Here is a 26,289-nt window from a genome sequence, read left to right as displayed (position 1 = left end):
CCCTCAGCATCACCTGATTTAAATCGACTACATTCCATTATCCTCGTTTTGCTTTTGTTGATGTTCATCTTGTACCCTCCTTTCAAGACACTGTCCATTCCGTTCAATTGCTCTTCCAAGTCCTTTGCTGTCTCTGACAGAATTACAATGTCATCGGCGAACCTCAAAGTTTTTATTTCTTCTCCATGGATTTAATGCCTACTCCGAACTTTTCTTTTGTTTCCTTTATTGCTTGCTCAATATACAGATTGAATAGCATCAGGGAGAGGCTACAACCCTGTCTCACTCCCTTCCCAACCACTGCTTCCCTTTCATGTCCCTCGACTCTTATAACTGCCATCTGCTTTCTGTACAAATTGTAAATAGCCTTTCGCTCCCTATATTTAACCCCTGCCACCTTCAGAATTTGAAAGAGAGTATTCCAGTCAACATTGTCAAACGCTTTTTTTAAGTCAACAAATGCCAGAAACGTAGGTTTGCCTTTCCTTAATCTTTCTTCTAAGATAAGTCGTAGGGTCAGTATTACATCACCTGTTCCAACATTTCTACAGAATCCACACTGATCTTCCCCGAGGTCGACTTCTACCAGTTTTTCCATTAGTTTGTAAATAATTCGTTTTAGTACGAGGGCTGTTCAATAAGTAATGCAACACATTTTTTTTCTGAAACATGGGTTGTTTTATTCAGCATTGAAATACACCAGGTTATTCCGCAATCTTTTAGCTACACAACACTATTTTTCAACGTAATCTCCATTCAATGCTACGGCCTTACGCCACCTTGAAATGAGGGCCTGTATGCCTGCACGGTACCATTCCACTGGTCGATGTTGGAGCCAACGTCGTACTGCATCAATAACTTCTTCATCATCCGCGTAGTGCCTCCCACGGATTGCGTCCTTCATTGGGCCAAACATATGGAAATCCGACGGTGCGAGATTGGGGCTGTAGGGTGCATGAGGAAGAACAGTCCACTGAAGTTTTGTGAGCTCCTCTCGGGTGCAAAGACTTGTGTGAGGTCTTGCGTTGTCATGAAGAAGGAGAAGTTCGTTCAGATTTTTGTGCCTACGAACACGCTGAAGTCGTTTCTTCAATTTCTGAAGAGTAGCACAATACACTTCAGAGTTGATCGTTTGACCATGGGGAAGGACATCGAACAGAATAACCCCTTCAGCGTCCCAGAAGACTGTAACCATGACTTTACCGGCTGAGGGTATGGGTTTAAACTTTTTCTTGGTAGGGGAGTGGGTGTGGCGCCACTCCATTGATTGCCGTTTTGTTTCAGGTTCGAAGCGATGAAGCCATGTTTCATCGCCTGTAACAATCTTTGACAAGAAATTGTCACCCTCAGCCACATGACGAGCAAGCAATTCCGCACAGATGGTTCTCCTTTGCTCTTTATGGTGCTCGGTTAGACAACGAGGGACCCAGCAGGAACAAACCTTTGAATATCCCAACTGGTGAACAATTGTGACAGCACTACCAACAGAGATGTCAAGTTGAGCACTGAGTTGTTTGGTGGTGATCCGTCGATCATCTCGAACGAGTGTGTTCGCACGCTCCGCCATTGCAGGAGTCACTGCTGTGCACGGCCGGCCCGCACGCGGGGGATCAGACAGTCTTGCTTGACCTTGCAGCGATGATGACACACGTGCTTTTGTCCACTTCCAGATCACCGTAGACATTCTGCAAGCGCCTATGAATATCTGAGATGCCCTGGTTTTCCGCCAAAAGAAACTCGATCACTGCCCGTTGTTTGCAACGCACATCCGTTACAGACGCCATTTTAACAGCTCCGTACAGCGCTGCCACCTGTGTGAAGTCAATGAAACTATACGAGACGAAACGGGAATGTTTGAAAATATTCCACAAGAAATTTCCGGTTTTTTCAACCAAAATTGGCCGAGAAAAAAAATGTGTTGCATTACTTATTGAACTGCCCTTGTATTTTGCAGCCGTGGCTTATTAAACTGATTTTCACATCTGTCAACAGCTGCTTTGTTTGGGACTGGAATTATTATATTCTTCCTGAAGCCTGAAGGTATTTCGCCTGTCTCATACATCTTGCTCACCAGATCGTAGAGTTTTGTTAGGTCTGGCTCTCCCAAGGCTGTCAGTAGTTCTAATGGAATGTTATCTACTCCCGGGGCCTTGTTTCGACTTAGGTCTTTCAGTGGTCTGTCAGACTCTTCACGCAGTATCATATCTCATATTTCATCTTCATATACATTCTCTTCCATTTCTATAATATTGTCCTCAAGAACATCGCCCTTGTATAGACCCTCTATATACTCCTTCCAACTTTCTGCTTTCCCTTCTTTGCTTAGAACTGGGTTTCCATCTGAGCTCTTGATATTCATGCAAGTGGTTCTCTTTTCTCTGAAGGCCTCTTTAATTTTCCTTTAGGCGGTATCTATCTTACCCCTAGTGAGATAAGCCTCTACATCCTTACATTTGTCCTCTAACCATTATAATGAATTCTACTCTGCTTTTGTAAATGATGAAAGTCTATGTGAATGCAGCTTGCCGCTAACTTAGTGTAATGTTTTGTCTGTGCAGAAGTGTATCTGACGCCTTTATCGCTCTTTCCCTCTCACACATAAATCGGTACAATAAAGTCAGGGCTTCGTGTTTTCTAGTTAGGCTGATCCGTGAAAAGACAGAGAAACAATTATGCTAATGGAGGATTCTCTCTCTCTCTCTCTCTCTCTCTCTCTCTCTCTCTCTGTCCTTTATCTGTGTACAGTTTAAATATATTATTTACGTGAAATCAGCCTAGTAGAATCTCTGGTGGAGCCCTTCGTCTTAATATTCAGCGGCTGGCTTGCTAGAAAAGATCTTTACATTTGTTATTATTATTAAGCGCTGCATTCAGTTGGGAAAATCGATCGTTTGAACAATTCGTTCAGTTTACGACAGATCTATAATTTCAGATGTGGACGAAGCCTTTTTGGACGATTTCAAAAAACTCAGAGATTGCAGGCTCTCTTCGTCACAGCTGAAACTTCCCAATTAATTACAGGGCCCAGACAATCATCAATGGTTCAGACAGAGAACTCATTCGTCATTCACTCTAGAATAAAATGGTCACAAACCTTATTTCTGAGGAAAATTGAATATTGAATCCATTTCCGTACATGTCCCGTTTTCTGTTGGTTCCAAGTCTCATGTAATTTTCTTTTACAGGTTTTTCTTTCTCTCAATCTATCACGCTAGCGGCACAAACTTTCCTAGCTCGCTTTAGCGCGAAGAAGAGTAAATAAATCTCCTTTAGCAATCCGACAATCTTCCAACCGATACTTCCGAAGCTGTTCCTCTCTCTCTCTCTATAATAACCATGGAGCATACATTTCTGTACCTCTGTTGTTCCAAAGAATAAACGTACTAGAAAAATACCTTGGCGTCGACGAGCTGTCGGCGCATATATTACTAGAAAATCTGATCAGATACTTTTCAAACGTAAATACATGTGGATGATTTGGTTGACCATTATTAATTATTGCGTGGTAGAGGGTAATTTTCCGTGTGGAGATTACAATGCCCCTCGCAGCGAGCGAAGTTTGTGAGCTCAATTTTGATTCACCGAACACACTTCGCGAGCTATCTATTAGCGTGGATAACCCGGAAGTGATGATTGTCAGTCCTCCGACTGAAAAAGAATATTATATTTGAGACAGACGAAGGAAAGAAATGTTGAAGACAGAAGAAATGAAGGGACCGGTACCGCGGCTGTATTGCTTTTACGTGCATCTAGGTGTTATATTTGCTGTGCACAACCAAGGAAGATGATCTTTCATGAACTGATGTCAGGGTCTACCCATTCGGGAACTTTCTTAAGCAGGGAAACCTTGGAAAACCTCTTAAGCCTAGACCCCCAGCCTACGGTACATAGAAGATAGGAAAGCCTATAGAAGAAAAAAAAATATAATTTTGAAGCAGATCTCTAAAGGAAAGACAGGGATCAATTTGTATCACGATTTGGAGAAGAGTGGTTTGTGCCTCTACCAAAAAAAAAAAAACGTTTTACAATAAATAACGTGAATTCTCGTTTTACAATCTTGCTCCTGGTACAATATCTTGCGGTGCTAAACTCCCCCGGGTCTTGCATGTCCCCGACGTCCACATTTGTAGTCGGTCTTCTACGCGGCCCCCTCTGTAGTTGATCTTCTACGCGGCCCACAATGGGAAGAGTAGAAGGAACAGGGATACTCGAATTCACATGCAACATTCATTCCAAAAGAATTAGCAATGACCAAAAGGAAAACTCTTCCTGTAAGAGAACTGATTAGGTTGCACCGTCCAAGATTCTCCTTTTTGAAAGCAAAATCCTTATGGCTTCATGGATCCTTTTTGTTACGACGTACTTCAAGGAATTCAACCATTAACTAATGATGTTGCCAAAAGCATCATCCGATTTACTCCCTTTTGAATACTCCTTTTGACTTTGCCTCCCCACCTGTGCTTATAAGTCCAAAAGTTCTAACACATTTTCTATCACTGATTTGTTCTTCGTAATTTAAAGGATTCATGTAACTTACTATAGATTTTGGATTCAAATCATCGAATAATGGAAAGTGTAGTTCATTTTATACCAAGACATCATCCATATTTCCTTGATAAGTCATATAATTTAGCTATACTCAAAACTTTTTATTCTAAATACATATATTTCTTCGCTTGAGTGCTGAAATGTAAAAGTTATTAGCATTGAGGAATGCGGATTCGCTTCTTTCAATTACTCTCTGATTCATACGGTGTTCATCCATGCTCATATATGGAAATGGATTTTTCACACAAAATTCCCAAACGAACACGAACCATTAAATTACTACTGAATCTATGAATATTACTTTCTTTAATCATTCATTAATAAATTAAAAACTCTTAACTTCTAATTATAACACCTATTCCTTTTAGAGTTCAACATGAATCAGTTTATCCTCGCGTTTGGTGCGAGTCTCTTACAAAGCATATCCGTATCGTCTGTATCGATTTTAATTCTCGCGCCGACGTCAACTGTTTTGCGCGGGAAATTATCTTTGCGGCGTTAACCGTCACTCACGATGCACTACCACAACACATCCCTTCACACGTTTACACATGTAAGCGTTCACATGAGATTATATATGAATATTCACTCGGAACCTCTTTTGATTGTTCCGCGTCATTTGTGGGAAACATTTCATTCTTCTTGAAGGTCAGCTAGATCCTTAATCATTCTTGATGACATTAGCAATGCTAAAGTTCTATGTTCACCCAAACCACAGGTGAAGCCTATCTCCACTATCTTCTTTACAACACTCGATAATAATAGTTAGTCACTATTTCTATACTCTATGTCACTGATTAACTATTTCAATTTAAAGGTTTCTATCACCACACACACAGTTTATTGTTATGTTTTTTACGAGCGTTCATTTCTGTCACTCGGAACACCATTCCTCCCTATCTTCTAATCTTCATTATACTTTTTTAAGTCGTTATGAGAAAATAACCCTTTTATTTTGTTCGATCCCGGGTATGCTAACAGATAAGCCCCCGGATTCGGAATTTGTAGGATAATGTATGGTCCAGTATATAGTAACTCCCATTTCTTTATACTTTTCTTTATTACGGATGATTTGGTATGTCGTTTAACTAGTACCTTCTCTCCGACATGGTATGTCTGTACCCTTTTGATTAATTTGTCATATCGTTGTTTTCTTTGATCAGCCTTTTTCGTCATATTTATGATAGCTTGTCTTATTTTTTCTTTCCAAGGCATCTCAGTTTCCTGAGTTTTGGGGATATGGTCAGTCCAGAAGTTTTCCTCTTTTGCTCCGAACATCAATTCACAAGGTGTATATCCAGTTGAGGAGTGGGGCATGTTATTGTATATCTGCTCAAACTCTTCCACATAATTTGCCCACGCAGTTTGCTTATTATGGCAATACGTCCTCATAAATCGATTGAATTCTCTAAAAATCCTCTCAACCAAATTGCCTTGTGGGTGGTAAAATGATGTTAGTATATGTTTCACACCGACTTGAGACAAAGTCTGCTTCCATCGGAGTCCCGTGAATATTTTAGCATTGTCTGTTATGATCGCCTTAGGTGTACCCACATGTGGAAGATAATCCCTCATCAATCTTAATACAATTACTTTGGCTGTAGCCGCCTTTATCGGGTATAGCTTTACGTATTTCGTACACACATCGAGAAATGCCAACACATATTTAACACCACCTCTTGAAGTAGGTAACGGTCCACACAGATCGCATGAAATTAATTCTTTTGGTTCTTGTACTAATATTGAGCATAATGGGTGCTTAGTCCCTTTTGAATCCGGCTTTGTTTTTTGACATATTATGCATCTCTTTAAGACCTCATGCACTCTGCGCTTTATGTTGGGAAAATAACAGTACCCACTTATTTTGTCTGCACATTTTGTCGCACCGAAATGTCTCCAGGTTAAATGAGTGAACCATACAAGTTTCTCTATTTGTGCCTCAGGTATACAAACACACCAACGGACTTTGTTTGGCCTTCCACAGCGGAAAAATAATACGCCATTTACCAGCTTGTAATAGTTTGCCATCTGATCCGAAGGTTGCTGTTGTAACCTTTGAATAACACTTCCCCATTGAGCATCCTTTTTCTGTAACTGGGCCATATGCACACACAAATTGACGTAGTACGTCTTAAATGGATTTTCCTGCAGCAGCAATACAGGGAATTCTGAGGAATTATTTACTTCAATCTCTTTTGTTAAACCCTGCGGTGACCTTGATAGAGCGTCAGCAATAATGTTTTGCTGCCCTGAGACATGTACGATCTTAAACTGGTATTGTTGCAGAGCGAGCGTCCATCTAGCCAGGCTGGGGTGTAACAGTTTACACGTTTGTAAAAACGTTAATGATTGGTGATCGCAATATACGATAGTCTTCGACCCATATAAATAATAATGAAATTTTTTAAATCCCCAGACGACCGCAAGAGCCTCTAATTCTGTCGTCGTGTACGTTCGTTCACAGTTGGACAAAACACGACTAGCAAACGCAATAGGACAAAAGGTAAGCTGTCCATTTATCTTGCGTACTTGGAAAAGGCACACTCCAAGACCCACATTTGACGAATCTGTTGACAAGTAGAATTCCTCTTGCATGTCCGGATGGTACAAAAGCGGTGCATTTACTAATTGCTTCTTTATCTCTTCAAATGCTTCTTGACACTCTAATGTCCAGAGCCAGGGCACATCCTTCTTCAGCAAACTATTTAGAGCTGCTGCATTCATGGCCTGATTCGTTATAAATTTTCTAAAAAATGAGGCAAGACCCATAAACCCTTTTAATTGCCACCTATTTCTCGGTGTTGGAAACTTACTAATCGCAATTAGCTTCTCCTTGGTCGGTAAAATTCCCTTTGCGTCAACTATATGCCCCAGGAACTTGATTCTGTTTAGTGCAAAATGGGATTTCTGTAGGTTAGCAGTTATTCCCATGGTTTTGAACACGTCCAACACCCGACTCAGTAAGGTAATATGCTCCTCCCAGGTCTTCGATGCAATAAGCATATCATCAACAAATACTGTTATCCTGCTTCTTAGTTCTGGGCCTAGAGCATAATCTAGAGCTGCTATAAAGATTCCAGCACTAATGTTGAGTCCGAAAGGAACTACAGTAAATTGGTAACTTCTTCCGGCATAAATGAAAGCTGTATATTTCCTTGATAACTCATCCAGCTTGACCTGCCAATACGAACTCCGCAAATCGATGCTCGTCAAATATTGGACATCCTGGAACCGTTGTATCAGTTCGTCTATGTTTTCCGGATGTGTTCTCACTGGAATTATGATTTTATTTATTTCCCTGGCGTCGAGTACCAGTCTCACAGTTCCATTTGCTTTTGGCACGACCAACAATGGGGAGCAGTATGGGCTTGTAGAGGGTTCGATCAAACCCCATTTCAACATGCGATCTATTTCTTTTTGAGCTTGAGCCTTTAACCTCCAGGGAACAGGATAGAAAGTTCTACAATACGTTTCGTGTGGCTTAACGTAGAGATGGCATATGTATCCCTTAATAACTCCTGGCCTTTCGTCAAACACGTTTTCATACACTAATAATAATTCTTTGAGCTGCTTCTTCTGCTCTTCAATAATGCAGTCGGATTCCTTTAACTTCTCATACACTAATTGACCGAAGTCTCCTTTGACTTGGAACTCATTATTTTACGTGCTGTTTAGAATTTTGTGCAGTCCTGATTACTTGCACACTGATCCCACTATTATATTTTCTGGTAAGGCTTTCCTTTTTCAACAAGTCCAACTCAATTTCTTGTTTATTTACCTTTAACCAAATTTTTCCTGTTTTAAAATCTATTCTGCATCCGTATTGACGTAGGCTGTCGACTCCTATAATGCAGTCTACCACCAAATTTTTTACAACCAGGAATGTGCTTAATATTGCTACATTTCCGACTTCTACACTAAGTAGTGACTGCACTTTTACATTAGCCGATCTAGCCCCAACGGCGCCTATTATTCTGCAATTTTGAACTGGAAAAATTGGTACTCGTCTTATATTTCTGATCTTGTTGAATAGAGCCTCCGAAATAACATTCGTGGTTGCAGCTGTGTCCAAAACCGCCACTATAGGTACAGTCTCCAAAATGACTTGCACTTCGGCTACTGCCACCTGTTCCTTATCCTCATCTTGGAGTTCTAAGTCCTCGGTCAATTCATCTGCCAGTAATCGTCCATCATTATACGTTAGCATGGGTACACATATCCTGTTGCCCCTCAACCAATTGTTGACCGCTCCTCCGGGGCACGAGTGGGTCCTTACAAGTTTGTTGGATTTTGATTCGCCTGGTGGTTGACATCGTCCGTCACTTCGGTAATTACCGGTTGATTCGTAGATGTCCGTCCCCACTGATGTTGGTTATTTGAATCTATTCCCCCCGGTTGATTCCACTTTCTATTACTGTTATTGTTCCAGGCTTGCGGTCTGAAATTCCTTTCGTTCCCCCATACGGGATTGTATCGTCTCCCATTCCTGTTGTTCCTTGGATAGCCCCTCGCAAGACTATTACCGGTATTATTATTGAGATTTTGAGGGGTTTCTCCACGATTTATCGATCTCTGTGCGTTCCCTTGCCTACCATTTGGCGGAGGTTCTATCTCCCTATATTGGAATCTGTTGTTACGGGCTTTCTGGTTGCTCTCTTCTATAATGTCTATATGATCTAACGTCGTGAGGAACGACTCCAAGTCTTTATCGTTCCCGTAAATTAATTGATTCCGGATGTTAGTTGGTAATCTTGCCTTAAGTATGTTTATTATGTCTGGCAAAGGCATAGGTCTGTCCCAATATCTAGTTTTGTTTATATATTTTTCAAAATACTTCCTAAGGCTTCCTTTTGAAAAAGAGAAAGGCTCTAGGTAGAGCACCTCCTGCCTTAGGCGTTCCTGTACCCCTTCTGACCAGAATTTTGCTAAAAACGCTTTCTCAAAATCGTCATATGTCGAGCAAACAGAAGTCATGTCCGAGGCCCAGATCGCCCCCGAACCTTGTATATACCCAGTCACGAAACTGATTTTCTGCCACTCCGACCAATTTCTGGGTAGCACTCCTCTAAAACTTCGGATAATAACAATCGGATGGACCCCCCTTTTGTCAGTGTTAAAAATCTGGAATTGCCGATGCTTTATCATTTTTTCTTCGGCATGGCAAAGGCTTTCGTAATCTCCGTCAGATAAAACTTCACGCGAACAACTAGCTCGTGGCAATTTAATATTCGAGTTACTCACACAAGTCGGTATCGTGTGCGAATGTGCAGTAACTGGCTCTACAGACGCTGCCAACTTCTGCTGCTGGCCGGTATTCATTTGTTCTGAGCCTTGTTGTGAAACGCGTATCGACTCTTCTATCGTTTGTTTCCAATGCTCGAAATCAGCACCTAACTGCTGTCGCACTTCCTCAAGTCCTTTCGCAAACAAATTCTCTTCCTGTTTGCCGCATAGACTCTGGAATGCTGCTTTAACATTTTGCTCAACGTTTTCACACATTAGCCTTTTGTTTTCTAATGTGATTTCGGATAATTTACCCGTTAATACATTAATTTGGTGGTCGATAACGTCTTGACGTTCGGTCAGATGTTCAACACTTTCCTTTAGGTTCGTCTGCGTACGTGCCAATTCAGGAAGTTGCGCAATCGCACATGACATGGCATCTTGCTTTTGTACTAATTGCGGAACCATTTCCACCTGTTCCCGTACGGTATCTATCTTAATAGCCACATACTCCTTCATTTCTACACGTACGCGTTGAGTAGATTCCTCACATTGAGCTTTAACCAATTCTATTTGTGCAGTTAATTTTCGTTCCGTCTCTTCGGCCTGATCTTTAAGTTCCTTTGTCTTCGCCTCTATCCGCTGCTCTAATTCGGAAAAACTGTCATGTAACTGCTGCTTAATCTCAGCTTTCAGATTTTCCTGCCCCTCAGTAACTGAGGCTAATTTCGCATTCGAATCATTTTGCCCCTCGGTAACTGAGGCTAACTTCGCATTAATGTCGGTTTTCATATTATTCATGCTCTCGGTTATCATCTGCATCTGTCTCATGATAATTACTAATGGATCTAATCCATGTTGCATACTTGCTGTTACATCTCCAGCCGTGTCTGCCGGGCGTTCTATTGCACTATCTGTAGCGATCGGTTCTACAACACTTCTTACTACATCACTATTATCTCTCTGTTGCGTGTTGCTCTGCTCTGCTTGACTCATCTTAAACATTGCCCTAGTTAAAACCATATAAATGTTCTACAGTCAATATGTATATATCTCCCTTCACACAAGAATGCTTCTGTGGCTACTTTCTTATAGTACTTATACAGGTAAATGCAACTAGGGCAGGTCAATCAAACTACGTCTGGCATGAACACGATTATTAAATGTTCAAATCTACGTCTACTTCCTCAATACTAGCAAGCTTTAATATAAAATTATAGATCTGGCCTGTTGTCTGCGCCCAGCGTGCTGCTTTTATTTGTAGATCCACTTAATTTGCCTGCGAGTATTTCTTCTCTTTTCCAAGTTAAGTTGTCTCGTCGTAGTTCACATGAAACAGAGAACAAAATTATTTTAACAACGTCCAAAAACGTGTCCTGTCACGGATTGGCCATTATAATGAATTCTACTCTGCTTTTGTAAATGATGAAAGTCTATGTGAATGCAGCTTGCCGCTAACTTAGTGTAATGTTTTGTCTGTGCAGAAGTGTATCTGACGCCTTTATCGCTCTTTCCCTCTCACACATAAATCGGTACAATAAAGTCAGGGCTTCGTGTTTTCTAGTTAGGCTGATCCGTGAAAAGACAGAGAAACAATTATGCTAATGGAGGATTCTCTCTCTCTCTCTCTCTCTCTCTCTCTCTCTCTCTCTCTCTGTCCTTTATCTGTGTACAGTTTAAATATATTATTTACGTGAAATCAGCCTAGTAGAATCTCTGGTGGAGCCCTTCGTCTTAATATTCAGCGGCTGGCTTGCTAGAAAAGATCTTTACATTTGTTATTATTATTAAGCGCTGCATTCAGTTGGGAAAATCGATCGTTTGAACAATTCGTTCAGTTTACGACAGATCTAAAATTTCAGATGTGGACGAAGCCTTTTTGGACGATTTCAAAAAATTCAAAAAACTCAGAGATTGCAGGCTCTTTTCGTCACAGCTGAAACTTCCCAATTAATTACAGGGCCCAGACAATCATCAATGGTTCAGACAGAGAACTCATTCGTCATTCACTCTAGAATAAAATGGTCACAAACCTTATTTCTGAGGAAAATTGTATATTGAATCCATTTCCGTACATGTTCCGTTTTCTGTTGGTTCCAAGTCTCATGTAATTTTCTTTTACAGGTTTTTCTTTCTCTTAATCTATCACGCTAGCGGCACAAACTTTCCTAGCTCGCTTTAGCGCGAAGAAGAGTAAATAAATCTCCTTTAGCAATCCGACAATCTTCCAACCGATACTTCCGAAGCTGTTCCTCTCTCTCTCTCTCTCTATAATAACCATGGAGCATACATTTCTGTACCTCTGTTGTTCCAAAGAATAAACGTACTGGAAAAATACCTTGGCGTCGATGAGCTGTCGGCGCATATATTACTAGAAAATCTGATCAGATACTTTTCAAACGTAAATACATGTGGATGATTTGGTTGACCATTATTAATTATTGCGTGGTAGAAGGTAATTTTCCGTGGGGAGATTACACCATCCCTGCTTACCCATTTTGCACTTCCTGTCGATCTCATTTTTGAGACGTTTGTATTCCCTTTTCCCTGCATCATTTACTGCATTTTTATATTTTCTCCTTTCATCAATTAAATTCAATATTTCTTCTGTTACCCAAGGATTTCTACTAGCCCTCGTCTTTTTACCTACTTGATCCTCTGCTGCCTTCATTACTTCATCCCTCAAAGCTACCCATTCTTCTTCTACTGTATTTCTTTCCCCCATTCCTGTCAATTGTTCCCTTATGCTCTCCCTGAAACTCTGTACAACCTCTTGTTCTTTCAGTTTATCCAGGTCCTATCTCCTTAAATTCCCACCTTTTTGCAGTTTCTTCAGTTTTAATCTACAGGTCATAGCCAATAGATTGTGGTCAGAGTCCACATCTGCCCCTGGAAATGTCTTACAATTTAAAACCTGGTTCCTGAATGTCTGTCTTACCATTATATAATCTATCTGATACCTTCCATTATCACCAGGCTTCTTCCACGTATACAGCCTCCTTTTATGATTCTTGAACCAAGTGTTAGCTATGATTAAGTTATGCTCTGTGCAAAATTCTACCAGGCAGCTTCCTCTTTCATTCCTTCCTCGTATTCCATATTCAGCTACTACGTTTCCTTCTCATCCTTTTCCTACTATCGAGTTCCATTCACCCATGACTACTAAATTTTCGTCTCCCTTCACTACCTGAATAATTTCTTTTATCTCATCATACATTTCACCAATCTCTTCGTCATCTGCAGAGCTAGTTGGCATATAAACTTGTACTACTGTGGTAGGCATGGGCTTCATATCTATCTTGGCCACAATAATGCGTTCGCTATGCTGTTTGTAGTAGCTTACTTGCATTCCTATTTTCCTATTCATTATTAAACCTACTCCTGCATTACCCCTATTTCATTTCGTATTTATACATCGGAATCATCCGAACCGTCGTGTCATCCTGAGTGAAGGATGCAGATAGGAAGGGCGTGTGGTCACCACACTGCTCTCCCGGTCGCTATCATGGTTTTCTTTGACCAGAACCGCTACTATTCCGTCAAGTAGCTCCTCAATTGGTATCACAAGGTTGAGTGCACCCCGAAAAAGGCAAAAGCGCATGGAGGCCTGGATGGTCACCCATCCAAGTTCCAGCCATGCCCAACAGCCCTTAACGTCGGTGATCTAACAGGGACCGGTGTATCCACTGCAGCAAGGTCATTGTCTGCCAGCCTACATCAGCATACAAAAAACAATAGTCAGCATCCATTAGACCAAAAAGAACAATACTGTAAAGCGTCTTATCATTGAAAAAATCGCTTTCAGAATTAACTGGGCTTTGGACTGCACAATGTTTGCCATCCATTGCACTGAGGCAATGAGGAAATTTCCATTTTCTCTCATATTCCTCTGCTACAGTCAACCACTCTTGTTGTGTCTGTGGCATCTCCAAAAAAGTAAATAGAAACCAATAACTCCTAATAATATAAATAATTATTAATAGTATTCACAATAATTGACATTCTACAATAATGCTCATAAATAAAGGATAATGACGATACATGGTGAAACAACGCTCTAGTGGGTGGTTTGCGGCTTTAAATCACCTGGGTGTATGACCTTGCGGCGTATTTGACCTACGGTCGTCGCACGGTGGCGCTGGCAGCAGTCCACATACGCAGAGGTGTGTCGGTGCATGTCAGAGTACGGCGCAGCGAGTAAGTGAGCAGACGTTTTCGGACGTGCTAATGGTGACTGTGTGTTGAAAATGGCTCAGAGAACACATATTGATGACGTTATGAGGCACAGAACACTAGGGCGACTGAAGGCTGGTCAAACACAGCAGGTCATAGCACGGGCCCTCCATATGCCACAAAGTGTGATCTCAAGATTACGGCAGCGATTCCAGCAGACAGGAAACGTGTCCAGGCGCTACAGTACGGGACGTCCACAGTGTACAACACCACAAGAAGACCGGTATCTCACAATCAGTGCCCACAGATGGCCACGGAGTACTGCAGGTAGCCTCGCTCGGGACCTTACCGCAGCCACTGGAACAGTTGACTCGAGACAAACAGTCTGCAGATGACTGAACAGACACGATTTATTCGCCCGGAGACCTGCAAGGTGCATTCCACCGACCCCTGGTCACAAGAGAGCCCGTAAAGCCTGGTGTCAAGAACACAGTTCATGGTCATTGGAACAGTGGTCCAAGTTATATGCACGGACCAGTCCAGGTATAGTCTGAACAGTGATTCTCGCCGGGTTTTCATCTGGCGTGAACCAGGAACCAGATACCAATCCCTTAATGTCCTTGAAAGGGACCTGTATGGAGGCAGTGGTTTGATGGTGTGGGGTGGGATTGTGATTGGTGCACGTACACCCCCGCACGTCTTTGACAGAGAAACTGTAACAGATCAGATGTATCGAGACGTCATTTTGCACCAGTATGTCTGCCTTTTCAGGGGTGCAGTGGGTCCCACCTTTCTCCTGATGGATGATAACGCACGGCCCTACCTAGCTGCCATCGTGGAGGAGTACCTTGAAACAGAAGATATCAGGCGAATGGAGTGGTCTGCCTGTTCTCCAGACCAAAACCCATCGAGCACGTCTGGGATGCTCTCTGTCGACTTATCGCTGCATGTCTTCAAACCCCTAGGACATTTCAGGAGCTCCGACAGGCACTGGTGCAAGAATGGGAGGCTATGGACCACCTGATCCAGAGTATGCCAACCCGTTGTGCCGCCTGTGTAGTTGTGCATGGCGATCATATCCAATACTGATGTCGGGGTACACGCACAGGAAACAGTGGCGTTTTGTAGCACATGTATTTCGGGACGGTTTTCTCAGCTTATCACCAATACTGTGGACTTATTACAGATCTGTGTCGTGTGTGTTCCCTATGTGCCTAAGCTATTAGCGCCAGTTTTGTGTAGTGCCACGTTGTGTGGCGCCACATTCTGCCATTATCCCTAAATTATGAGGATGAGTGTAATAATTATGAACATTAATAATAATTAAAAATAATACTGCGTAATCATTGGTAGGTAATCATTATAACAAATGTTCTGCATTTCATTTATCAACTTGACATTGTTCCCAATTTTTTATGATTATTATCGTATATGCCTCTATTCCCCCATCCATTATTTTATTTTTTATTTTACTTGCTTTGTTATTCTTTATATCGATCTATTGTCGTCGCTTTGCTTTAGGAGGAATTTAAGGAGGATTTGGAAGAACAGAGGGTTGCGCGCATGGTTCAAATGGCTCTGAGCACTATGGGACTCAACTGCTGTGGTCATAAGTCCCCTAGAACTTAGAACTACTTAAACCTAACTAACCTAAAGACAGCACACAACACCCAGCCATCACGAGGCAGAGAAAATCCCTGACCCCGCCGGGAATCGAACCCGGGAACCCGGGCGTGGGAAGCGAGAACGCTACCGCACGACCACGAGATGCAGGCGGTTGCGCGCATGAATACAAACAAAGGTACAGAGAGCACTGTGAAGAAATTAGTAGTCAAGATGTAGATCATCAAACAACGCAAGGCAACAAACTACAACCCACACCAAACAAATGCACGAAAGTTGCTTCACCTAGAAAAAAATAAGAGAAAAAGGGCCGAAGATCATCGTATAGGAGAGGCATATAATGCACTACAAACTGCTTTATCTAAAACTAGAGGCGAGTTTGACGCCTATGAAGAGTACATAGCGAACGTTCTACGGTCCGTGGATAAAAGGGCAAGTGCTTTTGTTAAAAAAAGAATTTTCCAACACGATTTTAGGAGCAGAAAGCACCTGTTTCGAACATTCTAGACCAAGGTCAACCAACAGCGACTTCAGTTGCTCGCTGCTTTTACCGATTCCTTCAACTCAACATGTTCATGCCCGCAGGCCGCTGTGACCGAGCAGTTCTAGGCGCTTCAGTCCGCAACCGCGCTGCTGCTACGGTCGCAGGTTCGAATCCTGCCTCAGGCATGGATAAGTGTGTCCTTAGGTTAGTTAAGTTTAATTAGTTCTAAGTCTAGGGGACTGATGACCTCAGATGTTACGTCCCATAGTGCTTAGAGCCATTTGAACCATTTTTGTTCATGCCCATGAGCAGATGCAAAGCAACTTCCAGAAGACATCTACTTCTACTTCTGACAACACCAAACAAGGCTCTGCACATTTTCTGGATCTGCTTGATTTATAATAATTAAAAGTTATCATCTTTGCATTTAATTGTTTCTCATTCCTTAAATCTAAATGTTTTTATTTCTTTTGCTTGTTAACTGATGAATAAAAGTGTATTAATAACAAAATTTGTATAATTTATTGACTTACCTTTACAAACTCCTTCAAGCTGCCACTAAAAGCTACACATACTTCAGGAACAATGTTTGATATCACTTGCTTGGAGACTTTAAATAAAAAACTGAGGCTAGTGTAGGAATCGCCAGTTGCTAGGTATCTGAGCGCAAGTGCCAACCGCTCAGTAACTGGAGTAGCTTTCCGAAATTTGCTGTCAGTCTTTGATATTTTCGATCCAACCAAATTTATCAGATATTCAAAATCGGATGCGGACGTACGACAAAATCTCTTGAGATGTACGAGGGCCATTCAGAAAGTAACCTCTAGTTGATTTAAAATAATACACCAAGTTAAATAAAAATATTTTAATATATACATCTTACAACTACATCTTTGCACTATTTTTCTACATAGTCTCCGTAGCGATTGAGGCACTTATCGTATCTCTTCACAAGCTTTGAAATTCCTTCTGCATAAAAATCACCCGCTTGTGCCTGGAGCCAGCCTGTGACCGCATCTTTGAGCTCTTCGTCGTCATCAAACCGCTGTGACCCGAGCCATTTCTTCAAATGCATGAAGAGGTGATAATCACTTGGCGCCAGGTCTGGGCTGTAAGGTGGATGGTTGATAACGTCCCACTTGAAGGACTCAAGAAGGGCCGTTGTTCTGCGAGCAGAGTGAGGACGGGCGTTATCGTGCAAAAAAACGATACCGGAAGTCAGCATACCACGGCGTTTGTTCTGTATAGCCCGTCGTAACTTTTTTATTGTTTCACAGTACACGTCTTGATTAATGGTCGTACCACGTTCCATGAATTCAACCAACAACACCCCTTTGGCATCCCAAAACACCGTTGCCATCAGTTTTCTGGCAGAAAAATCTTGCGAGGCTTTTCTTGGTTTGGTAGGCACGCACTTCACATTTGGCGGGGTTTTCTATTGCAGCACACATTTCAAACTGCCACAAAAACTAAACTAGCGCAGGTACGACGTTCACTCGACCACGGCTTGATGCCGACTGACCTGTTGAGTGCGTGAACGCACAGATGGCGTCGCTACTCCCCCCACAACCCGCACTGTGACCAATCGGAGGTTACTTTCTGAACCGCCCTCGTATGTTTTCAATATCCAAATTGTCCATCAAATCACTCCCACTATATCTTTTTCTGCTTCTGAAAACTGTGGTCATCCACCACTTGCGTTTTTTTTATTGGTACTTTGTATCGTCTTCTTCTATCTTCTTCCTCAGCTAGAAGGCGCATCACAAGGTATCTGGCACTTGCTATAACTTTTTTTTGTGATATGTTACAATACAGCATCACCGGGCTATTGCGGTCTAACTGTGTTGGTGAGGCAGTAAATTTATCCACAGGGCAGTGATTGCGTCACTGCAATTCACTTTGGAGGTGTGGCGGTGGGACTTGTGGTCCCGTACCACTCTCTGACGGTGACAGTACTACATGAGTCAGGCAGAAAAATTTAGCCTAAAGTGGGCAGGTGTGGTTGGAAAGTACGAGGTGTGGCTAGAAAAAAACCAGACTAGTACTGGTGAAACAATAAAACGAATGCAATAAGGCTGAAAGTCGCGTGGCCTGTCACGTGACTCTCGCCCCGCCTACTGCTCGAGTTTCATCTGCCTCCTGCACTCAGTCTGCCCGTGGCGCCTGTTTTAAGTAGTTGACGTTTTGTCTGTGCGTCGGAAAATGTTGAGTGTACAGAAAGAACAGCGTGTCAACATCAAATTTTGTTTCAAACTAGGAAAATCTGCAAGTGAAACGTTTGTAATGTTACAACAAGTGTACGGCGATGATTGTTTATCGCGAACACAAGTGTTTGAGTGGTTTAAAAGATTTAAAGATGGCCACGAAGACACCAGTGATGACACTCGCACTGGCAGACCATTGTCAGCAAAAACTGATGCAAACATTGAAAAAATCGGTAAACTTGTTCGACACACAATTGAACGGAAGGAACGCCGAAGAATGATTTGTTCTGACATCCTGGAAAACATTGAAAGTTATCCGACCTTCTCACAAAATGTTATTACTTGCGATGAATCGTGGTTTTTTACTTACGATCCCGAAACTAAACGCCAATCGATGCATTGGAAAACTCCTGGTTCTCCACGACAAAAAAAACCAAGCATGTCAAAATCGAAATTCAAGGCAATGATGATTGTTTTTTTGACATCAAAGGGATTGTGCACATTGATTGGGTACCAGACGGACAAACAGTGAATCAGCATTACTACATTAGCGTCCTGGCTACCCTACGTGAGCGAGTACGGAGAAAACGGAACGATTTGTGGAGAAAAAAGTCATGGATCCTTCACCAAGACAATGCCCCAGCTCACAGTGCGTTGTCAGTGAAGACGTTTTTGGCAAAACACCACATTCCCATCTTAGATCATCCACCCTACTCACCTGATTTGGCCCCCTGTGACTTTTTTCTTTTCCCTAAAGTCAAGTCAGCTTTGAAAGGAACTAGATTTGAGACTGTTGAAGCAGTAAAAAGAAAAAGCGACGGAAGTAATGTATGGACTTACCGAAAATGATCTGCAGCATTGCTATGAACAGTGGAAAATTCGTATGGAGCGGTGTAGAGACCGAGGAGGAGAGTACATTGAAGGAGATAACATGAAATTGTAAATAATTGTAAATAAATGTTTTTTCCAGCATCAGTCCGGTTTTTTTCTAGCCGCACCTCGTATTGGACGTAGAATGGGGGCTAGTCCCGCCAAATGATGAGTCCGTGGTGGGCGTGCCAGGCCTATCGTTAGCCATGGTCGGAATCCGATTCCTCTAGGATGGTTAGGGGAACCGGATGTCGATGCCAGCGGCGTGGAAGTGTGGTCCCAACGTGGCGTAACCCATGGACAGTGTCCCGCAAGGCATCCACTTTCTCATAGAGCCGCCGCGCGTTGTTGCGTATGGTCGTCTTTAGGGGGACGATATCCGCTTCCTCGTGGAGAGTGACAATTCTCGTGAGTGGCGGGGCGTGCAGGCTCCACCTGAGCACCTTGTTCTGCAGGCGCTGCAACGTCCGCATCCTGGTGACACTAATCGTGGCCCATACAGCAGATCCATACGCGAGGGCAGGCAGGATAACTGTTCGCTATAACCACTTCGTCCATTTCTAAATTAGGAAACTGGCGCTGGTTACGACTGCGAGTACGGTGCGGATCCTCACGGGCCAAAGCCTGGCAGGCAACTGAAGTAGTCTGGACGAAGATAGAAGCAGCACGAGCCCAAGTCAGACAAGTTTGACAAGTCTCCTGACAGACGAGCACAAGTTTGGCGAGCACGATTGGTGTGGACGCACCTTTATACAATCCTGGAAATGGAAAAAAGAACACATTGACACCGGTGTGTCAGACCCACCATACTTGCTCCGGACACTGCGAGAGGGCTGTACAAGCAATGATCACACGCACGGCACAGCGGACACACCAGGAACCGCGATGTTGGCCGTCGAATGGCGCTAGCTGCGCATCATTTGTGCACCGCCGCCGTCAGTGTCAGCCAGTTTGCCGTGGCATACGGAGCTCCATCGCAGTCTTTAACACTGGTAGCATGCCGCGACAGCGTGGACGTGAACCGTATGTGCAGTTGACGGACTTTGAGCGAGGGCGTATAGTGGGCATGCGGGAGGCCGGGTGGACGTACCGCCGAATTGCTCAACACGTGGGGCGTGAGGTCTCCACAGTACATCGATGTTGTCGCCAGTGGTCGGCGGAAGGTGCACGTGCCCGTCGACCTGGGACCGGACCGCAGCGACGTACGGATGCACGCCAAGACCGTAGGATCCTACTCAGTGCCGTAGGGGACCGCACCGCCACTTCCCAGCAAATTAGGGACACTGTTGCTCCTGGGGTATCGGCGAGGACCATTCGCAACCGTCTCCATGAAGCTGGGCTACGGTCCCGCACACCGTTAGGCCGTCTTCCGCTCACGCCCCAAAATCGTGCAGCCCGCCTCCAGTGGTGTCGCGACAGGCGTGAATGGAGGGACGAATGGAGACGTGTCGTCTTCAGCGATGAGAGTCGCTTCTGCCTTGGTGCCAATGATGGTCGTATGCGTGTTTGGCGCCGTGCAGGTGAGCGCCACAATCAGGACTGCATACGACCGAGGCACACAGGGCCAACACCCGGCATCATGGTGTGGGGAGCGATCTCCTACACTGGCCGTACACCACTGGTGATCGTCGAGGGGACACTGAATAGTGCACGGTACATCCAAACCGTCATCGAACCCATCGTTCTACCATTCCTAGACCGGCAAGGGAACTTGCTGTTCCAACAGGACAATGCACGTCCGCATGTATCCCGTGCCACCCAACGTGCTCTAGAAGGTGTAAGTCAACTACCCTGGCCAGCAAGATCTCCGGATCTGTCCCCCATTGAGCATGTTTGGGACTGGATGAAGCGTCGTCTCACGCGGTCTGCACGTCCAGCACGAACGCTGGTCCAACTGAGGCGCCAGGTGGAAATGGCATGGCAAGCCGTTCCACAGGACTACATCCAGCATCTCTACGATCGTCTCCATGGGAGAATAGCAGCCTGCATTGCTGCGAAAGGTGGATATACACTGTACTAGTGCCGACATTGTGCATGCTCTGTTGCCTGTGTCTATGTGCCTGTGGTTCTGTCAGTGTGATCATGTGATGTATCTGACCCCAGGAATGTGTCAATAAAGTTTCCCCTTCCTGGGACAATGAATTCACGGTGTTCTTATTTCAATTTCCAGGAGTGTAGTTAAATAAAGATATGGTTTGCACCTAATTCAAATGTACCTTTGGTAGCATGCAGTATGAAGTTTATAACTGAAGCAGCAACCAACCGCAAGTGTGGTTTAAAAAGATTTATTTGAAGCAAACCAGACCAGTTTCGGATTTCTTACAAATCCATTTTCAGATGGTTGTTCAAGTCTTGTTATCTTCCTCCTGGGGCCTCGTTTTGTATTGGTTAAGGGTTTTCTGGAATGCTGTGTGAATCTGAGTGACGAAATCGCCCTGTGTTTTTGTTATGGATCTAAAAATCAGTACATTTGTGGACGTGCACTGTGTGAGTGCTGTTCATTTCACTGGAAAACCACCGCATTATTCTCTGTTTGATGGCAGGACACACGATAAACATTTGCACGAGTAACACAAACGATATTTTCGGAGATGTTCTCAAAATATGTCAATTTTCGAGAAGACAGTGGTATGTAGTATGTGTTACGTGCATTGAAACAGGGTGAATGGATAAATTATCTAACTTTTTTATTCAGGTGGGAAGAGAGTCGGTGGGGTAATGAGTAGATGGGTGGGACGGGGGGGGGGGGGGGGGAATTGGTTGCGTAAGATCGGGTGTGGACGACCATACGGCCGAGTTACAGTGTGTAAACTTTTAGATGGCAGACCTCATGCCTAGTCCTGAATCGGTAGAAGTCGGGAAACGTCGGGAGGCTTCGGCAGGCACGCAGTTTCGACTCTTGTCAACATTACGTAGCTGACTGTGTTGTAGAAGGTGGTCATTGTCGTCTGCTTCATTATTGTTTTGCGCTGAACTGTTCTGCGTGTTTTTATTGTGCAGTTCTGCTAAACATTATCAACATGAGTGAAGAGTCAGTTGCTGGCCCATCTCGGGAGTCGCCAACAACACCTACCAGTAGACCTACGGTTAGAAGGAAACCAGTACTACGTAGCCATGCTCGCAAAATTATGTTGCGTGCGATTGAATGCTGCGAAAGGGAACGGGAGCAGAAAAAATTGCTTCACACTATTTACAAATCTTCAGTGAGAGCTGCTACATACACAGGACAAAGCATGCGTAGCATTGGAAGATTCAAACAGTTTTCCAAGAATCATCCTGGCGTATCACCACAAACGCCTGGCAAGAAAAGGTGAGTTTTTGTACGAAATATCTCTGATTATCGGTATTGTCTGATTGAGCAGTGACAGTTCTGCCGTTCGCTGCCACGAATTTGCATGAATACTTACTTTCGACAATGGCGACCATTAAATAAAAACACTGCTCAAATCTCCTGAGTGCATGAGATCAGCTATGAAGGTTATTAAAGCCACCCTTCTAGCTATTGTATCAGAATAAGCACACGCAACCATAGCATTAAAGATAAATTTATCTTTTTCTATGCATCATTAAAATATCGTTTGTCGTAGTCAAATTATATGTTATTAATTACCGGTAACAGTTCAATTTTAATTTTTATTATTTACTTCCTTTTGTTTATATTTGGTTCTGTCTGCTTCCGTTTGACATTATTTTGATTAAATTTTTTTCTGAGATATTGTTCGCGAGTAAGAATTTACCCCGTAAGTGTTTCAGAAAAAGAGAGTCGTTATCAGTTCTCGTTCATGTAAAAACAAAAAAAAGTAGAAGCTAGTAAGTATATCTATTGGTTGTGTACGCTGGTAGTAGGTCTACTAATTTTTAATCGAAGGTGAATGGGGGTCGGAGAGGACTGTGCCCCTACGAAACGGGTCGCTGTCGAAAAAATGTGAGAAGCGTTACCCTACACTAGACTGTATAACTCCGTTCCGACGGATACCGTGGAATTGGTTAAATTATGCTTTTTTTTTAATTAGGCTATTCGGACAGCATGAAAACTTGTTTTGTCAGAAAGCAAACGTACCGCAACGTATTTTATTCAGTGTGGCATTTATTTTGCTTATATCCTGTATGTATACCATTTGAAGTCATTTTGAAACCAAATCCCTAAATTTACCTCCAGGGTGTAATTCTGCTGTACTTTATTATCATAATGGTGTTTAAACAGAAAGATAGGAATGGTGTTCGTTTTTGGTGTTTGTAACTTATTACCTGTAACCACCATGTAGTTGGTCTATAGCTTTATTTACAGATATTTATAGTTGTTTCGGAGCTTTTTGAATTTTCGTGATTAACTCGCTAATTTCCATGTCGTTCAGCAGTATCCAGAACATGTCGATGGAGAGATTTGTGTCTATTGTGCTGCCCATGACAAACAATAGAAACTGCGTTTCCCAGATCTGTTTCACTACAAGACCCAATCTTCCTGATGAATCAGTTTTAATGTAAGCTGGAACATCTGACAAAGGAATACGGTACATCATATTCGATTTACAATGGACCACTGGGTAGTAATTACTACTCTATACATTTGGCCTATATATCTTTCATGGTACGAGTGCCTATCATCCCATGTGGTCTAGTGGCTAGGATAGCTGGCTTTCACCCAGCAGGCCCGGGTTCGATTCCCGGCATGGGAACAATTTTGATTTGCGCTGCAATGAAACAACACATTTATTCCAATTTGGACAGATAAGAATGTCGCCAATAACAGTGAGTGTAACTACATCTGACTATTTTAGGTTCAAATAAGAGGTATGTATTTTTGATTTAGAAAATATTTTTCCATTTGCCATTAGAGTAGCTTATAGGTCCATAAGGATCTAATGAATGAATTCGTACAAAAATCATTATAGTTTGAAGAAAATTGTAAGTCATCAACTTACTGACTTACGATAAGTGCTTCCTAAGTTGTCACAAGTTTTGTTAGTAGGAAGGAATGTAGTAGTACTATTGTAGTAATGAAAAAAAAACATTCCTCTTCAAAACGCGGTTTCCAGCCACCTGGCAGATGGCATTCGCTTGCTACTGTTGGACATACAGATGGGCGGAGATTTATGTTTCTTATAGATTGCGCACCTGGAATCGGCCTATTTCTGCTATCTGTCGGCTGTGAGCGGAAACACGAAACATGGCGGCAGTAAATACCAAAGAAGTTATGATAAACTGAGGCTGTGTTGTTTTGTGTAGCCAACGAAAGTGACTAAGTGAGTGAGGCCTTGATAAGTATGTGACGGGTGTAATTGTGCAAATCTCGCTGTCGAGCCGGCGTGGACGCCCGTGTGAGCGATGATGCGTTGGCACGTCAAGGAGGTTTACTGTTACCGTGTTATGCCGACGTGTTGCGCTGAACGGATAGAATTATTGTGACAATGAAGATTCAGGCCTGTCATCTAATCTTCTCAGACTCTGCAATCAGTAATCTTCATCTTTTCTGACATGGCAGCATTCGTACATCAGTTTAGAGACTCTCTAAAATTGTGTGCAGTGTAATGGTGTTGCGGAAATAACTTAGGTTACATTGCTGTATGTTGACTTACACGACATAACCGTCTACATATGTGATTCTGATACAGTTCATGGTAATAGTCTGTATAAGGGTTGCTCAAATTAGAACTCTTATCTCTCTGATGCTGTTATCTTTACTTTACATTATAAACTGAACTTCTTTTTAATTTAAATTGACACAATTTCTCAGTTAGTGTGTCATGAAATCTATCAACAGCATTTTTCTTTGACTGACAGTAACATACAGTATCCATTCCTTATCATTTAAGGTATGAATAGAAAATTTGAGAATAGGTGCTGATAGTTTACTAGTCATACAGTGTTTAAAGATAATTTATTGCAATATCTTCACATTCACTTATAGATGTGTCTATTTAATAGTTTTCTGCAGAACATATAAAAAATGGACAAGAAGAATACTATGATACATTCCATTATCATAATTGACAGAGTGGAGGATTCGAACTGAAGTTGTTAACCTCTGTTCGAAGAATATACACACATACACACGATTTAGCATCAAATTTTTTGAATGTCTGCAGTTGTACTTAAATGATTTCACGAGATAGAATGAAAACTGCTCCCCATTTAGAGATAATTTCTTGCGTGCACTTTGTGTTTATTCTTTTTAGTCAGCATCTGTCCCAATGGGAAGATTGTATAATTCATCTAAACAAGGCTGTATCTAATTCACGTGCTGGTGTAAGGCATGAAACCTTTTAGGGAGACATTTCACTGTTCATTAAATAGGGAGTTGCAACACTTGTACAGAGTGTCACTTATTTCATTTGTAATCGGATTGTTTTTGAGTGAAGCATATTAAGTATGTGAGTTGTACAGTGTGGAAACATGTGTTATGAGAAAAACTTTTGTGAACATTGCCAGATAGATGACTTGACTGAGAATACTAGTGTATTTTTTTGCTAGAAAATAAACTATTACAAATGGTGCTGTGATATTTCAGTGGCTGAAGAGTTTCGAGTAACTCTGGCAGAGTGACGCTGCTATATTTTTTTGTCCCTATCAGTTTTGTGGAAGACAGTGGTGTGAAAAACACAGTGCTCAGTGTTTGTTTGTGACATTGGTATTGTGCTGATTGAGACTGACAGATCACCAGTTTCTTTTAAGCGCAGTGTGTCAGAGCGAAAAGTGGAAGATTTTCTCAGTGTTTGTGTTGTCTTGCTAAGTGTGAACTGACCTGTGAGTTCTCAGGGCTTCAAAATGAAGAACCACCACCACCATCAGCACGGCTACCACGGCAGTGAAGATGATGAAAGTGGCAGTGACTCGCCTGCCCTCCTCCCACACGCTTCACCCACAGCGAGCCTCCTGCCCGAGGACACTCCACCCCCACACGGCCTGCGTGATCCCCCGGGCCTCTTGAATGCCCGGGCTATGTTCTTCCTTGTCCTGTGGTACTTCTTCAGTGGCTGCACTCTCTTCCTTAACAAGTACATCTTGTCGTACTTGCAGGGCGACCCCACGGTTTTGGGTAAGCATTTTGTGGCAATGACTCATCTCTAGTGAGTATTTTCTTTTTTTGTATGTATATTATTTGTGTTCATATTTGGTGGGTTGAAACTGTATTAATATCAGTAATAATAATCTCAACATAAAAAA

At 42.6% G+C, this 26,289-nt stretch overlaps 1 protein-coding gene and 1 non-coding gene across 3 annotated transcripts in view; both read left to right on the top strand.

The window, feature by feature from the left end:
• The first annotated feature begins 23,729 nt into the window (after positions 1 to 23,729).
• Positions 23,730 to 23,801, top strand: Trnae-uuc. Its single transcript has one exon. It is a non-coding gene; the product is annotated as a tRNA-Glu (tRNA).
• Positions 23,802 to 24,307: 506 nt separating this feature from the next.
• LOC124554163 (solute carrier family 35 member E2A-like) overlaps positions 24,308 to 26,289 on the top strand; it is a 156,744-nt gene continuing 154,762 nt past the window's right edge. For both annotated transcript variants that reach the window (XM_047128235.1, XM_047128234.1), the window contains exon 1: positions 24,308 to 26,161. In XM_047128235.1, coding sequence (XP_046984191.1) covers positions 25,891 to 26,161 — 271 coding nt within the window. In that variant the 5' untranslated portion in view covers positions 24,308 to 25,890. The remainder of the gene's footprint in view (positions 26,162 to 26,289) is intronic.

The sequence above is a fragment of the Schistocerca americana genome, chromosome 11 (genome assembly GCF_021461395.2).
Source record: "Schistocerca americana isolate TAMUIC-IGC-003095 chromosome 11, iqSchAmer2.1, whole genome shotgun sequence".
Classification (NCBI taxonomy): Eukaryota; Metazoa; Arthropoda; class Insecta; order Orthoptera; family Acrididae; genus Schistocerca; species Schistocerca americana.
Note: the sequence above shows the minus strand (reverse complement) of the source record. Positions and strands in the feature narration are given on the sequence as shown.